The sequence below is a fragment of the Lactuca sativa genome, chromosome 1 (genome assembly GCF_002870075.4).
Source record: "Lactuca sativa cultivar Salinas chromosome 1, Lsat_Salinas_v11, whole genome shotgun sequence".
Taxonomy (NCBI): domain Eukaryota; kingdom Viridiplantae; phylum Streptophyta; class Magnoliopsida; order Asterales; family Asteraceae; genus Lactuca; species Lactuca sativa.
Genome location: NC_056623.2, coordinates 107,073,925 through 107,087,891, shown reverse-complemented (window position 1 = coordinate 107,087,891; position 13,967 = coordinate 107,073,925). Strand labels below are relative to the sequence as shown.

General features: G+C 35.9%; 1 protein-coding gene across 2 annotated transcripts; it reads left to right on the top strand.

Annotated features, from left to right (window-relative positions):
* Nucleotides 1–8,252: 8,252 nt before the first annotated feature.
* LOC111879296 (MACPF domain-containing protein At4g24290) lies at nt 8,253–12,874 on the top strand. 2 transcript variants are annotated; one of them, XM_023875749.3, is made up of 7 exons: nt 8,253–8,879; nt 9,004–9,242; nt 9,708–9,903; nt 10,190–10,237; nt 10,488–10,674; nt 10,997–11,160; nt 11,915–12,874. In XM_023875749.3, the coding sequence occupies exons 1-7, from the start codon at nt 8,604–8,606 to the stop codon at nt 12,587–12,589; spliced, it is 1,785 nt and encodes a 594-aa protein (XP_023731517.1). In that variant the 5' UTR covers nt 8,253–8,603; the 3' UTR covers nt 12,590–12,874. The 2 variants fall into 2 exon arrangements, with proteins under 2 accessions (XP_023731517.1, XP_023731518.1); XM_023875750.3 differs by having other exon boundaries at nt 8,258–8,879; nt 9,708–9,900.
* Nucleotides 12,875–13,967: the final 1,093 nt, after the last annotated feature.

Below are 13,967 nucleotides of genomic sequence, written 5' to 3'. Positions count from 1 at the left end.
CGTGTAGAAACTAATAAAGCCGCATGGATTTTGGAACCTACTCGATGAGTTGGAGCTGAATGGGAAAACCCTAATTTTTAGGGTTTACACCCTATTACCTACATTCTTTAGCCTCCCTTATCACCTCATTTCCCAGAGAAGGAAATCCTAGTCGTGCTTTACTACTTCCTTGTGTGTGTGAGCTTAGAATGTCATTTTTGTGCTCTTTTGGAAGGGTTTTGAAGTTTGAAGAGGTTATAGTAAATGGAGAAGTAGTAGATTCAACATCTACTTGGTTTTGGCATCCAATTTGAGGTAAAAAGTCTTTACCTTGACCTCTTATTTCTTATATCTTCCCTTATGCAGGAATATGGTTATTTCTAGTGCAAAATGGAGTCACTCTCGGTTTTGAGCTTGTCATGAGGACATGGTCTCATATTTAGACTCCTCTAGGCCCCATCGATATAAAGTGGTCGAATTTATCTACTCTTGGCCCTTCTCCATGCCCTAAACCTCTTCCTAAGCTTAGTTTTGGGTGTTTTAGCCTCTTGATGCCTTACATGCACGTAAAGTTAGCAGCTTTACGTGGTAACTACACCCTAGGGGGCTAGATCTACAATATGGAGCCTTGATTTCACTTAAAAGCGTCTGAATAAGAAAAGGGCTAAAGGAACTTGACGAGTTGCTTAGCCAACTCGACGAGTTGGATAAGGGTTTTCCCGCTTTCTGGATTCTAAGTGAACTCGGCGGGTTAGTGAGATAACTCAAGGAGTTGGTTAAGGTTTTCCCAATCTTCTAAATACTACATGGACTAGACGAGTTGCTTGGCAACTCGGCGAGTTGACTCGAGTTTTCACAGTTTCTGAGTTCTGGAGGAACTCGACGAGTCAGTAAGCTGCACTAGACGAGTTAGGTCAACATGGACTGTTGACCTTGACCGTTGAGTTTGACTTTGACTTTGACCAACGGCTGACCAAGTTTGACTACTGAGGGTATTTTGGTAATTTGGGATTTTGATAGAATTAGTCATATGGTGGTTACAGGCGGTTGAGTTCGGAGCTATGATTTGGAGTTGGATATTGTCACTACAGCACTACTTGTCAGGTGAGTTTTCCTCATTATACTAACAGGGTCGAAGGCACCAATGCCGACCCTTTTTGGAAAGTTATCCTGGTTATCGCATGATGATATGCTTGGTGATCTGTTAGATCTGTATCCTGGTATATAGGATGATGTTATGTTAGTGACCCGTTAGGTTGGTATCCTGGTATATAGGATGATGCTATGATTAGTGATATGTTAGATCTGTCTGATTGTTTGTACATGCTAGCTAGCGTTTGATATTTATGTGTTGATTGTATGTTTGGGGATGGGTTGATGCGGTCCTGCTTTATGCCCTAGGCCAACATAACCAGGGCGACCCGGATAGACTGAAGGCCCAATGGGGCGTACCAATCAGGCTGAAGGCCCGGAGAACGGTCCAGACAAGCTGAAGGCCCGGTAAGGCGGACCAGACATGCTGAAGGTTCTGAGAGTGGGCCAGACAGACTGAAGGCCCGATGAGGGTGATCCAGTAATACTGTAGACTTTATATGCATGTTGTTTGTTATGATATTGTTCTGGTTGTATAGTGTTGGTATTTTTGAGAAACTCACTAAGCTTTGGGCTTACAGTTTTGGATTATATTTCAGGTACTTTGGATGATAGCAGGAAGGCGAAGACTTGATCGTGCACCTACTCACATTTTATGACTTTAAATTCTGGGATTCTCTAAAACTATTTTGAAAACATTTTGTAATAAATAATGGTTTTTGGATGCTTGAAAAAGTTTTAAATTTTTATGAATTTTATAGATGTTATAATTGTAACCTATTTTGAAGTAATGAAGAAGAATTATTTGAGTATTATGTGATTTTTTTTTGCAAAATACGTACTTATAACGATGTAATAAATTAATAATAAAAATATGCGCCAAAAATAAAATAATAGATAGACCCAATATCTATGAAGAAAGTTGAAGTATTCACAACAAGGATTTCGGGGATATAAGGAACATTGAAATCCGACTTATAACAAAGAAGTTATGACCCGTCGAAGTTTTACGACTAAACCGGCATGACACTGTGTATCGTAGAAAGTGAGTTTGCGATAAAATAATTTTTACCCTTAGTAATCTAAACGAAATCGTATTATACATTAAACCGAGAGGGGACATAAAAATGACATCTAAATCTGACTTCGTATGAAGAAGTTATGATTTTTCTAAGATTTAACATAACAGTGTACAGCCCGGAAATCGAATTTTAGATCAATCAATTTTTTGCGGACACAACCTAAATGAGAATTGAAGATCTCATTAATAGGAGTTCAACGATAAAAATACAGTCGAAAACGAAGTTCGTATGTAGAAGTTATGAATTTTACATAACAACGTAATTTCTCATACTATTAAAACTAAAATTGGTCAAGAATTAGCCGATGGAGTCAAAATGAGAGTTGTAGATCTTGTCAATACCTACACATGTATATAAATAACTTCAAAAACAGAGCTCGTATGCAAAAGTTACGGATTTTAGAAGATAATTAGTTTTTGGGGTAATCTGCGAGTGACACATGGCGCGATCTGCATCTTCCCTATGTCTTGCCACCAGATGGTGACACTTGACACCTCAACACGACGTGTTGGGGCTTAGAACACGCTATTTTGGCCATTTTCAACCTATAAATAGAAGCGTAATTCACCCTATTTCTTCACACCTTTCCCATTCTTTCTCTCTCCATACTCCCAAACTCTCTCTCCCCTTCCCTAGTACTTCCTAAGTGCTAGACGCGAGTCCTGGAGCGCCAGAAGGCTCCAAGAAGAAGAGCTTTAGGCTCAGAAGTTTTTCCCCCGATAGAGCCTGGTTCCTAGCCAAACCCCCATAAGTAAGTTATGCTTACCCTACTTTAAGTATAGCCTATGTTTGAGTTTGTTATCTTTATTATGAACCTATAAACAATATATGTAATATTATAAAATATATAAAGTGTTAGTATAATATCTTTTAACTACTCGCGATATGGGGAATCTGATTTGAAGGGCAGCATAGGTTTGTTGGATTTCAGAACAGCTATAATGCCAAAATGGTCCTTCCCTCCGGTGTTTCATGTATGGCCCCTGTCTATACATAGTAGTTGAAAAATATTGTTTAACACTTATAAAACAATATCGCTCAAAAACAGTCGCAATAAATATTAGACTAAAATCTAGTGGTAATAATACTAGGTTTCATCGAAGAAAAAATAGAATTGTTAGAAGCGAAGCGTTGCCCGAGTTTGGAATCATCACTTTAACAAGTGTGTGCATAGTTACTTTCAACTTACACATAGATATGAAGTATTTAATATAAATTACGTGCTATGTGTGCATATTATATGTGTTCTTGATATCTACGTTGGATGAACAAAATATACATGTTTTATTTGATTTAAATTGTATATACATTTTATATCTATGAATATGTGGGGAAAGATGGGTAGATGAAATAGATGATGAGCAATGAAATAAAATGACGAGAGACATCGATGTTTAAGCTGACTTAGTCATCTATCGGAGTATAGATGACAACCACGGACTATTCTAGACAGTCTAGTGGAACGTTGTTAGGCTCGCAACCTGTAGGTGTTTGTGAACGATGTGTTCACCTGTGTACTCCATCCCCCTCATGGTTGCCTTACATACATATATTGTTGAGGAATCCCCTAAGCAGTATTGTCTTCCCGATGATGATCCTTAGGCTAGGTCCCTTGAATTAGATGCTTTAGGGACAGAAAGTGAGGATAACGGGAATGAGTAATCGGGTTGAATGATTTGATGAAGTTAATAAACGTAATTATTATAGGTTAAAAACCCTATGTGCTCACCAGGCTCTCAAGTCTGACCCACTCAGTTTCTTGTATTACAGGTAGTAACACAAGAGCATAGATGTGATGATCTGATGAGAGATTGTGGATTATAGGCCAGTAGAAATAAATAGAATGTTGTAAGTCATATTTTGTTTCTGTTTATGCTTTTGATTTGTATTGACAATGACATCCAGAGGTTTTTAATATAAGGAAAATACATTTCTTCGGAAATGCTTTGATAAATTCTTTATCATATTTTTGGGAACAAATTCCGCAACATTTTCTCAAAAAGGTACTCTGGTTTTCAAATAAAGCATAAACAAATCGGTCTTTTCTGGCTGTGAAATTGGGGATGTCACAGTGACTACACTGCATCCACCCAAGTTTCCGCAATGTGATGATTTTTTGGATTGTACTCTGATAATTGCTTTTACATTAATATACTTTTGAATGATTGGTATTACTAAATGGTGTTTTATGGTTGAATTAAAAACAAAATTTTTATATTGAAATTTTGGGATGTTACATTCATTTTCTTGTTTAATTTGCACTCCATGTATGATTCCTCTGTACTTCTTGTTTTATGGGTTTTTGAGTTATTTTGATTGCATTTCACCCTTCAAAAGATGGTCATAGTTATATGATGTATTTGGGTTGTCATTGATGTGGGATTTATTGTTATAAAAATTGGTGAAGTTTTTGAGTTTTAAGAATTGTAGACATTACACGACATGCCTTGAAGAAAAACATGATACATACAACGATAGATCTCAAGCTGAAGAACCCTTTGTCACAAACACGACGAACCTGGTGACTATACACAACGTGTATTTGAGCTTAATAGGATTTTATCTTCTTTAACCTTTTTTGACTTTTTACAACTTCTCACATCACATCGACGTCATTAGTAGCTCATCATCCCAACTTCGAATATCTTTGTTTTTCTTATTTAATCTTCACTTTTGTATGATTCCTCCACTACTTTTTACTCCATTGTATTAATTTCATGGAATTATGAAGTACGTTATACATATCTTTGAAAACTAGGGCTTTGTTCAATTTAGTGTGGTTTTATGCTTTATAGTTAAATCTTTGATTTGAATGGACTTCCCTGGTTGCAATATTGAACTTATGGTATGATTTGTTGTATGTTTGTTGATGTATGAAGGTACTTAGATATAAAAAAGTAAACATTACATAATCAATAAGTAAAATGAAATAGTTAGGAGGGGTTAAATGGTCTAACGTAAGACAAAATAATTTTAACTAAGTTTATATATCTAACCTAACTCTCCATATAACATAGACCTATCACTATTTCCCATCGTAATATAAATTTGTTAAAGCTTACATTTCCAACACCAAATCTTAACTTACTCAAAAATATGTCCACTAAAAAATCCTACATAAATATAGGGGGTGAGGTTCAAGCTCATTCCCCAACCTATTCCAAAGGTACTAGAGGATGTCTGAAGAGATGAAGATTATTGTGCAAGATCAAGATTGTTGTGAAAGCTTGAGAGACAGATGTCGAAAAGCTTTGTGAGGATGTCTACACTGCAATCAAAGAAAGGACGATCTTCTTCAAGAAGTTCAAGACTAATGAATTGATCAAGAAAAAAATTATAACCAAATTCATCTGGCAAGCTAATCTTTAAACTTCTATTATCCATGGTATTCAGAAATATATTCTCAAAAAACAAGCTTGGGTTGACAGAAAAAAAAACATTTTTTTCGTACAAATACACACCCTTTCGGAGAAAATAAAATATTAGTCAGTGTCTATATATTTGTGCTATGTACAAATTGTATATTGTTAACCTCAAAATTGTTGAATCATTTTTCAGAAAAAACTAATTGTTAAGTTCGAAAATTGAGTATTTCCGAAAATAATAGTTATTTGCAAAAATTTCCAAAAATGTGGGTGTAGTCTTTTCATTTTTAATCTTGATATAGTTATTGTTGAGTTGTGGAATTTAATTCTTCTTTCGACTTCATTGTCAATACGGAGACCAAGCGTGGGGTCCTATTCCTTGTAGGGGTCAATTATGGGGGTGGGGGCAGCACCCCATGAAGAAATTTATTGGAGCAATTGTATTTCAAAATCAAAGGCTTAGCAAAGTTGATGGTGCAAAGTTTTGACCGGAATCCTTGGGGCGAAGCCAATTAGCGAAGTTGTTGAATTTTGTTTATGAGCGAAGCTGCAAACCATGGACGAATTCAAGATCCAAGAACTAGAGCTTCAAATTAAGTTAAAAAGCAAAGTCTAAAAGACTTGGCAGCAAAGTTAAACACCAAAGCGTAGTTGTGAAGAACGAGCTTATCATCTTCGCCTTCATTGTACATCCGAGCTTCGCTTTTGGTATACATCACGCTTAGCCTTCAGAAGTAGTCCTAGACTTTAAACTTCAATGCTGACCTAGTAACTTTAGGACCACGTCTGTCATCATAGGTCATGTCATCATAGGTCAACTGATGTATGTTATATCATGAGCCTAGTCGAGAAGAAATTAGGTCAAAAGTCTATTATCAATTGACCTCTCATTATAATTGTAACCAAGGTTCTAAATAACGTTAGACGTCACTTGACAGCTAAGTCAAGCCTCAAGCTTTTACGAGCCGTGGCGAGCCACTTCAAATTTTTACGAGTCTTGACGAGTCACATCATTTGTAAGGCATGACTTAAGACATTAATTTGTAACCCTAATACAAAAAGTATGCATTCAAAAGTATAATTCAAATATCTCTATAGTTTGTTGGGGAAATATAGTTTGATTAGTTTAATCAAAATCTAACCTTTGAATTCTTTATTCTCATTTGCATATTTAGACAAAATTGCAAAAATGGTCCCTATGGTATGCATATTTTTGGGGTTTTAGTCCAAACCACGACTTTTTTGGATTGATGGTCCTTTTGAGCTAGTTTCATTGCGTTTTTGGTCCCCCTAAATAGTGGAATGACTATAACACCCTTATGTTATTTATTTTTCATTTCTTTCATTTTTTTAAATGTAAATACTTATTTATTTATTTAACTAATTAAAAAATAAATCTCTCTCTCTCATGTTATCCATCCTAGACCCATCTTCTTACCCTTCTTCTTCTTCTTCCTTTAGAACACTCAAGAACATCTTCGCCGCCACCACCGTTCGATCACCGTCTGCCACAACTACAACCCACCACCACTACAATCCACCACCTCCGTATCCACCTAAATCATATCAGATGAACACACAAACATACACAATATCAAATGAATAGACACATGAGATCGATTTTTTCTCCTGGTGAACTTAAACCAAACTTTCCAGATCTGATTAACTCAAACAAAATTTCCAAAATTTCTAGATCTCATGAACTCGAACCAAAAATTTCAAAGCTATAATTCAAACTTTAGATATATCAGATCGGTAAACCCCTACCATGTGTCTCTCTTACTGATTCATACACATACATACAAAGATGAACAAAATAAATATCTAGAAACCATATGAAGATTAGAAAATTCAACACAAACATACATATAAATCCCAGATTTAACTGATAATTTCTCACCCACTCTTCCACCGACGAAGAAAGGAGGCTACCGACCACCACCTTCACAGCCCCTCCCTTCTATGCTTCCCTCTGATCGTGTAGAACCACCAAACACTCATCATTTCACCCACTACTCTGCTGGCCCCCTTAATCGATGGTAACAACCTCGTCAAAAGGCTTAACAGACGAGAAGAAACTCACATCCTAACCCTCGGAAAAGAAAAAGAGATGGGGTGAGGCTAGAATGGTTCTATGGTGGGCGGAAATGTAGCGGTTTACGGTGGAGTTTGGTGGTCGAATGGAGGCTAGCAGGTGGTGTTGTGGCTATCTCCAGATTGTTGGAGGTAGCACAGCCCCTTCTTGTTCGTTGAAATCGGGAACGAAAGAAAGAAATGGGTATATGACCCGGAGAGAGAGAGAGAGAGAGAGAGAGATTTTTATTTTTTTTTTAATTAGTTACATAAATAAATAAGTATTTAGATTTTAAAAAAAATGAAAGAAATGAAAAATAAATGAAAAATAAATAACATAAGGGTACTACAGTCATTCCACTATTCAGGGGGACCAAAAACGCAATGAAACTAGCTCAAAAGGTCCATCAATCCAAAAAGTCATGGTTTGAACTAAAACCCTAAAAATATGCATACCACAGGGACCATTTTTGCAATTTTGTCGCATATTTATCATTGTGTTTGTGTTTTCAAAGTCTATAAGTGGTGAATATTTTGTTTAAAATATAAGAACCAAAATGAATATAGAAACCAATAATTAACCTTTTTATGGAAAATGGGAAGTAAAGAATAACATTGAATCTCCGACCACCAATAAAAAGTGTGTTTACGCCGGCGACGGGCGGCATCAAGAACAACCAACTTTCTTTGACCTTTTGCACTCCTCTTGAAAACCAATTACAGCATTTCTATTTTGACTTTATCTCCAAACCCCAAATGATTCCGCGTATTGTACCAACAATATACGCGACAATTAATTATATAAAATACATCCACGATGTAAAATCTGACGAACATTTCATCATCTTCCACCTGAACATTATTTAAATTCACAGTCAACAAAACACCAAGAAAACGAGTTGACTACTTCCGATTCAAACCGTAGCAGGTGAAAGAAAACCATAATCGAAGGAAAAATTCCACGGATTCACCTAATTTTGCGGTTTATTTGTGGTTTACACAACTAATTTTGATGGGTAGTAGTAGTAAGGAGGTGGCGTTACGGCTGAAGACAGCGGCGGAGACGGCGATCGGATCAATTGGGTTAGGGTATGACTTGACTGAGGATTTGAGGTTGAAATACTGCAAAGGGAAGTCGCCGGAATCGAGATTAATCGGTATAGATGAAGAACAGGTGAGAGATATACTGATTCCAGGTGGGATTTTGATTCAAAATGTTTCAAAATCGATTAATTGTGATAAAGGTGAAAGGATGCGATTCAGCTCAGATACCCTCTCTTTTCAGAAGGTAAATCCACAAATTTTCATTTTTATTTGTACGATAATAGTTTAATTTTCCTTCGTGTAATGATTTTATGTTATGGGTTCGAATCTTTGATATATCAAAGGTGTCGTTTTTCTTGTTCTTGTAGATGTCGGAGCAATTTAACCAGGATGTATCACTTTCCGGCAGAATTCCGACCGGCCAACTGAACGCTGCATTTGAATTCACGGGATCATGGCAGAAAGATGCTGCAAATACAAAATCCCTCGCTTTAGATGGCGTCTTCATTACACTTTACAATATCAAGCTTGAAAAATCCCAAATTGCTTTACGTGATCATGTCAAAAACGCAGTTCCTTCCTCATGGGAACCTGCAGCATTGGCCAAGTAAGCAAAAATCGCTACTCTTATGATAATTTTAGGGATATTTTGGATAGCAAGATCACAAGGACATTTACGTCTTTTTTACATAGAGAACGGTTAGAGGCCGATTCAGTGTCCCACCTTATTCCACATTTTTGTCTAGTAAGCAAAAGTTATGACTCTTATGACAATTTTGGGGATATTTTCCATAGCAAGATCACAAGGGCATTTATGTCTTTTACATAGAGAACAGTTAGAGACTGACTCAATGTCCCACCTTATTCCACCTTTGGGCCAGAACAATCTCGTTTTTGTCTAGTTGACATCAGTGTCTGTTCATGTCAAAAAGTGTTATGTCATGTCATCATATCCTGTGTTTGTTCATGTCAAAAAGTGTTATGTCATGTCATCATGTCCTGATATATTCTGTTATCTATTTTAAGCATCACAAACTTGATTTTTAGTTTGGATTTTTTATGATGTTTGTAGGTTTATCGAAAGGTTTGGTACCCATGTAATTTCGGGTGTAAAAATGGGAGGAAAAGACGTTGTGTATATGAAACAACAACATTCATCAACTCTCTCATTGGATGAGGTGCGAAATAAGCTAAAAGGCGTAGCGGAAAAGAGATTTAGTGGACAACATAACGATAACCCAAGAGAGACGCATGATTCGGAGCTGGTTGTAGCATCTTTTCTATACTTTTATTAACACAATACATTTCACTTTCTTCCCGTTTATGGCAAAACTATCCGTTTCTAAAATTTATCTCATTTGACAACTTACATTGAATAACCCTTAACTACATTGATAAAAGAGTAAAAAAAATTAAGTGGGAGAGATAAAGAATAAAAGTTTGATCCAAGTGGTCTACTAATAACATTCACTATGGTAAAAGAACAAGATATATTATAAAAGTTTGTGAAATCTCTAATCTCATATTCTTATATAATACTCTTTTATGTTTCAGCTTGAAAGAAACGACTACGGCTTGATAAACTTGAATCCACCAATTGAGGTTAGAATTTGGTATTGTCTCGTTAAATTTTGCGATAGTCGTGTTCTATAAACATATCCGCTATTTGCCTTTGGACTCCGTTTGTTACACCAAATAGTTGTACTGTATTTGACGTGTATTGGACTTGGACCGATGTTAATGAGACAAAAATTTGTGTGGACTGCTTTTTCCAGTCTTGCACAACCTTGGTAAATAAATAGTGATTATACTGAGATTCTGCATTGCGTCGCTTTTGGTCGTGATTTTGCAGGATATAACTCTTTTTTGGAGGAGAAGAGGGGGAAGCTATGGAAAAAACCTCGACCATCGCACATGGTGTCAAACAGTTCAACTCGAACCCGAAGTCATCTCAATGTCGTTTGTTCCAATCACGTCGTTATTAAGTGGAATAGATGGAAATGGATTTTTAACTCACGCCATCAATCTTTATATACGTTGTAAGCAAAAACATCCATATCTTTCCATTTATTTGATCCGACCAATTGATGTATAAACGCTTGACAAACACAAAGTCAAATGCCTAAAATACCCTTTATGCTAGGGACATCATGACAAGGGCATTTTAGTCTTTTGAACAAACGAGAGACCAAGAGTGAGTCATGTCCCCGTTTCTAAACCGTTTGGGGTGGGATAAAAAATTATAATTTTTTGTTTTAGTGACATAAGTCGTGTGACAACAGGACAATGCATACCTAACACAGTACAAAAGCTTGTGTTTAGTGCTTTTGTCGTCTTCTAATGGCTACATGTGTTTTGCAGATAAGCCACCAATTGAAGAGCTTCAGCAGTTTTTAGAGTTTCAACTTCCGACAAGATGGGCACCGGAGTTTGGTGAGCTTGCAGTGGGTCCCGAGGGTAAACAACACAACGCAGCTTTGCAGTTCAGATTTTTGGGTCCGAAGCTCTATGTTAACACGAATCAGGCATGTTTTTATTAATTACTAAAATCTTACAAAAAATTACTTTAATATCCATAAAAATTAAACAAAATTACTATGAACGATGAAAAGATACACTTCAACTTCAATATGTAAAAAAGTCTTGGGGATTTGAATCCAAGACCTATCGCTCCAACTATACACACTTAAACCATTTTTGTTACATCTTATTTTGTTTAGATTTTTAGGAAAAACATTTCTTAGTAGATTTCAAGACTTTTTATCCTTGCGAAAAGTTCATTTGAACTCACAAATATAATCAAAAAATTCCAATCTTAAGTAGTTTCGTGGCTAAAATTCACGAGTTTTTTGACGGAATATTTAAAAAATTGTCGATATTTTTTCGTGATGTTTGTGGTCATTTTGTTACAAACAATTATCTTGATATACAAACTTTCAAATATGGCAATTTTAGCAAATAACTTTTATAAATTATATACAAAATTGTAATAACATTAGAAACCATATATATCTAATATCTGTATATAATAATTATTTACATACAAAGTTGTCTCCTTCTAAACCATGCCTAAAATACATCAATTTGATTGTAAAGCTCCTAAAGCATAAAGGTTAGGCTATTTACAACCTTTAAAAAAAAAAAAAAAAAAAAAAAAAAAAAAAAAAAAAAAAAAAACGGTCCAAAGAATTCCCAATTGAGAACCGGTCCAATCCGGTCTACGTATGAAACTCTGCTTCCAGTATACTGATTCAAATTTTCCGGCGATAAAATCCGCAGGTGGATGTCGGAGATAATCCAGTAACAGGCCTTCGTCTTTACTTAGAAGGAAAACGAAACGACTGTTTAGCGATTCATTTACAGCATCTTTCCTCCATGCCCAAAAGCTTCAAACTCGAAATCGAACCAAACCCTAACTCATCCACAAACCCTAAAGACAAAAGGTACTACGAGAAAGTCCAATGGAAAAGCTTCTCACATATTTACAGTGCTCCGGTGGAATCCGACGACGACCTCTCCATCGTCACTGGCGCCGAGTTCGAAGTCAGCGACTCTGGTTTAAAACGAGTTCTCTTCTTACGCCTCCGGTTCGCAAAAGTGGTGGGGGCGACGGTGGTGAGGCAACCGGAGTGGGACGGGTCACCGGTTTTATCTCAGAAATCCGGGATCGTTTCGACGTTGATTTCGGGTAGGTTTTCGACCGGTCAGAGACCACCGCCGGATCCGAGAGTGGTGAACATGAACTCGGCGTTACCTGGTGGACCACCGGTGTCGGCTCATGGAAAGAAGCTTTTGAAGTTTGTTGATACGACGGAGTTGACGAGAGGGCCGCAGGATTTGCCGGGATATTGGGTGGTGTCGGGGGGACGGCTGGTGGTTGAAAAGAGTAAGATATCGCTGCGGGTGAAGTTTTCTCTTTTGGCGGTGGTTTCCGGTGATGAGGAAACGTTGTAATGAAGATTGAAGCGTCGTCGTTTCCGGTGGATATGTGGATTTAGATTTGTTATTTGATTTGTTGGATCCAAACTTAGAATTTTGTTGTTTTTTTTTTTTTTTTGTATATTTTGATGTTGTGGTGAATGATGTATAAATTTTGTGTTGTAAAGTGCAAAGTAATGCTTTTAGGATGTTAATTAGGATAAATTTTATTTTGGGTGAAAATTATCTTTGAATTTTGTAACATTTTTTTTTTTGTGATTTAACTTTGTGAATTTAATAAACTGTTACACTTCATTTGTATATTATTTTATTTTTATTAAATCCATCTCATTTAAAATAAATAAATCATTACAATAACAGAATAACTTGAGAAAACTACTCGGATGGTCCCTCTGGATTGGGGTTACTATCATGTTTAATCTCTAACTTAACTTTTTAACTCGAACAATCCAAATGTTTGATATTTGTTGTCAGTCTGGTCTTAAGACTAATCGATATGGGTCTATCAATTGCATTGATAGGTTTATACGACCTCCTTTTATGCCGTTAAGGAGAGATGAACACCACCCTCATTCAACATCTCATTACTTCTCGTTGCCACTACAACACCCAGAAATGTCCATTTCTTTCTTCTTCATCTCTGTTTTTCTTCTTTCTTAGCCTCATGACGGCGTTTCTCTCTTCTTGTTGTGTTAATAGGTCTGTGCGATCTCCTTTGACACTGTGTTTTTCAGTTTGTTACAATTCTAACCACTTGACCGATCAACCAGGTTACATGCTGACGTGGCATGAAGACGTGTCAGTTTTGATGACGTGGCATGCTGACGTGTCAAAATTGAATTTTTTCCACAAAAAACATTAAGTTTTCATTTTTTTCTCGATTTCGACACTAAGTTTAATTTTTTCTTTCAATTTTAACACTATGTTTTTTTGTTCCAAATCGAACATCATATACCAAATTTTGTTCAATTTTGACCATTTTCCATTTGAAACCGTATAAATATATTTTTTTATTACATTTTAAATTGTATAAATATATTTTTTTGTTTAAAAACCACATTTTTATTAAAATACAATGTGTTTTTTTTTTGTTTTTTCTTGTTTTTGTTTGTTTTTTTTTTTTACATTCAAAACATAATGTATAAATACGCATTAGTTATAATATGCATTTATAATATGCATTAGTTATATCATGATAATCAAACTAACAATAATCTTCTAATAAGATGTAAAAATTTCACGGGTTGCAAACTTGACATCCGGGTTTTGATCGACTACACGCCTTCAAACCTTCAAACTCATTTTAAAGTTGCGTATTTAATATAAATACAGTTTTATATATAACTAATACATATTTATACATAAAATTATGGCTTGAATGTAAAAAAAAAAA

Excerpts from the sequence above, each read along its gene's own strand:
- LOC111879296 (XM_023875749.3), top strand. The coding sequence starts at position 8,604 with ATGGGTAGTAGTAGTAAGGAGGTGGCGTTACGGCTGAAGACAGCGGCG. Across the intron at positions 8,880-9,003 it reads ATACCCTCTCTTTTCAGAAG|ATGTCGGAGCAATTTAACCA; the intron begins GTAAATCCACAA and ends TTGTTCTTGTAG. Across the intron at positions 10,675-10,996 it reads CATCAATCTTTATATACGTT|ATAAGCCACCAATTGAAGAG; the intron begins GTAAGCAAAAAC and ends TGTGTTTTGCAG.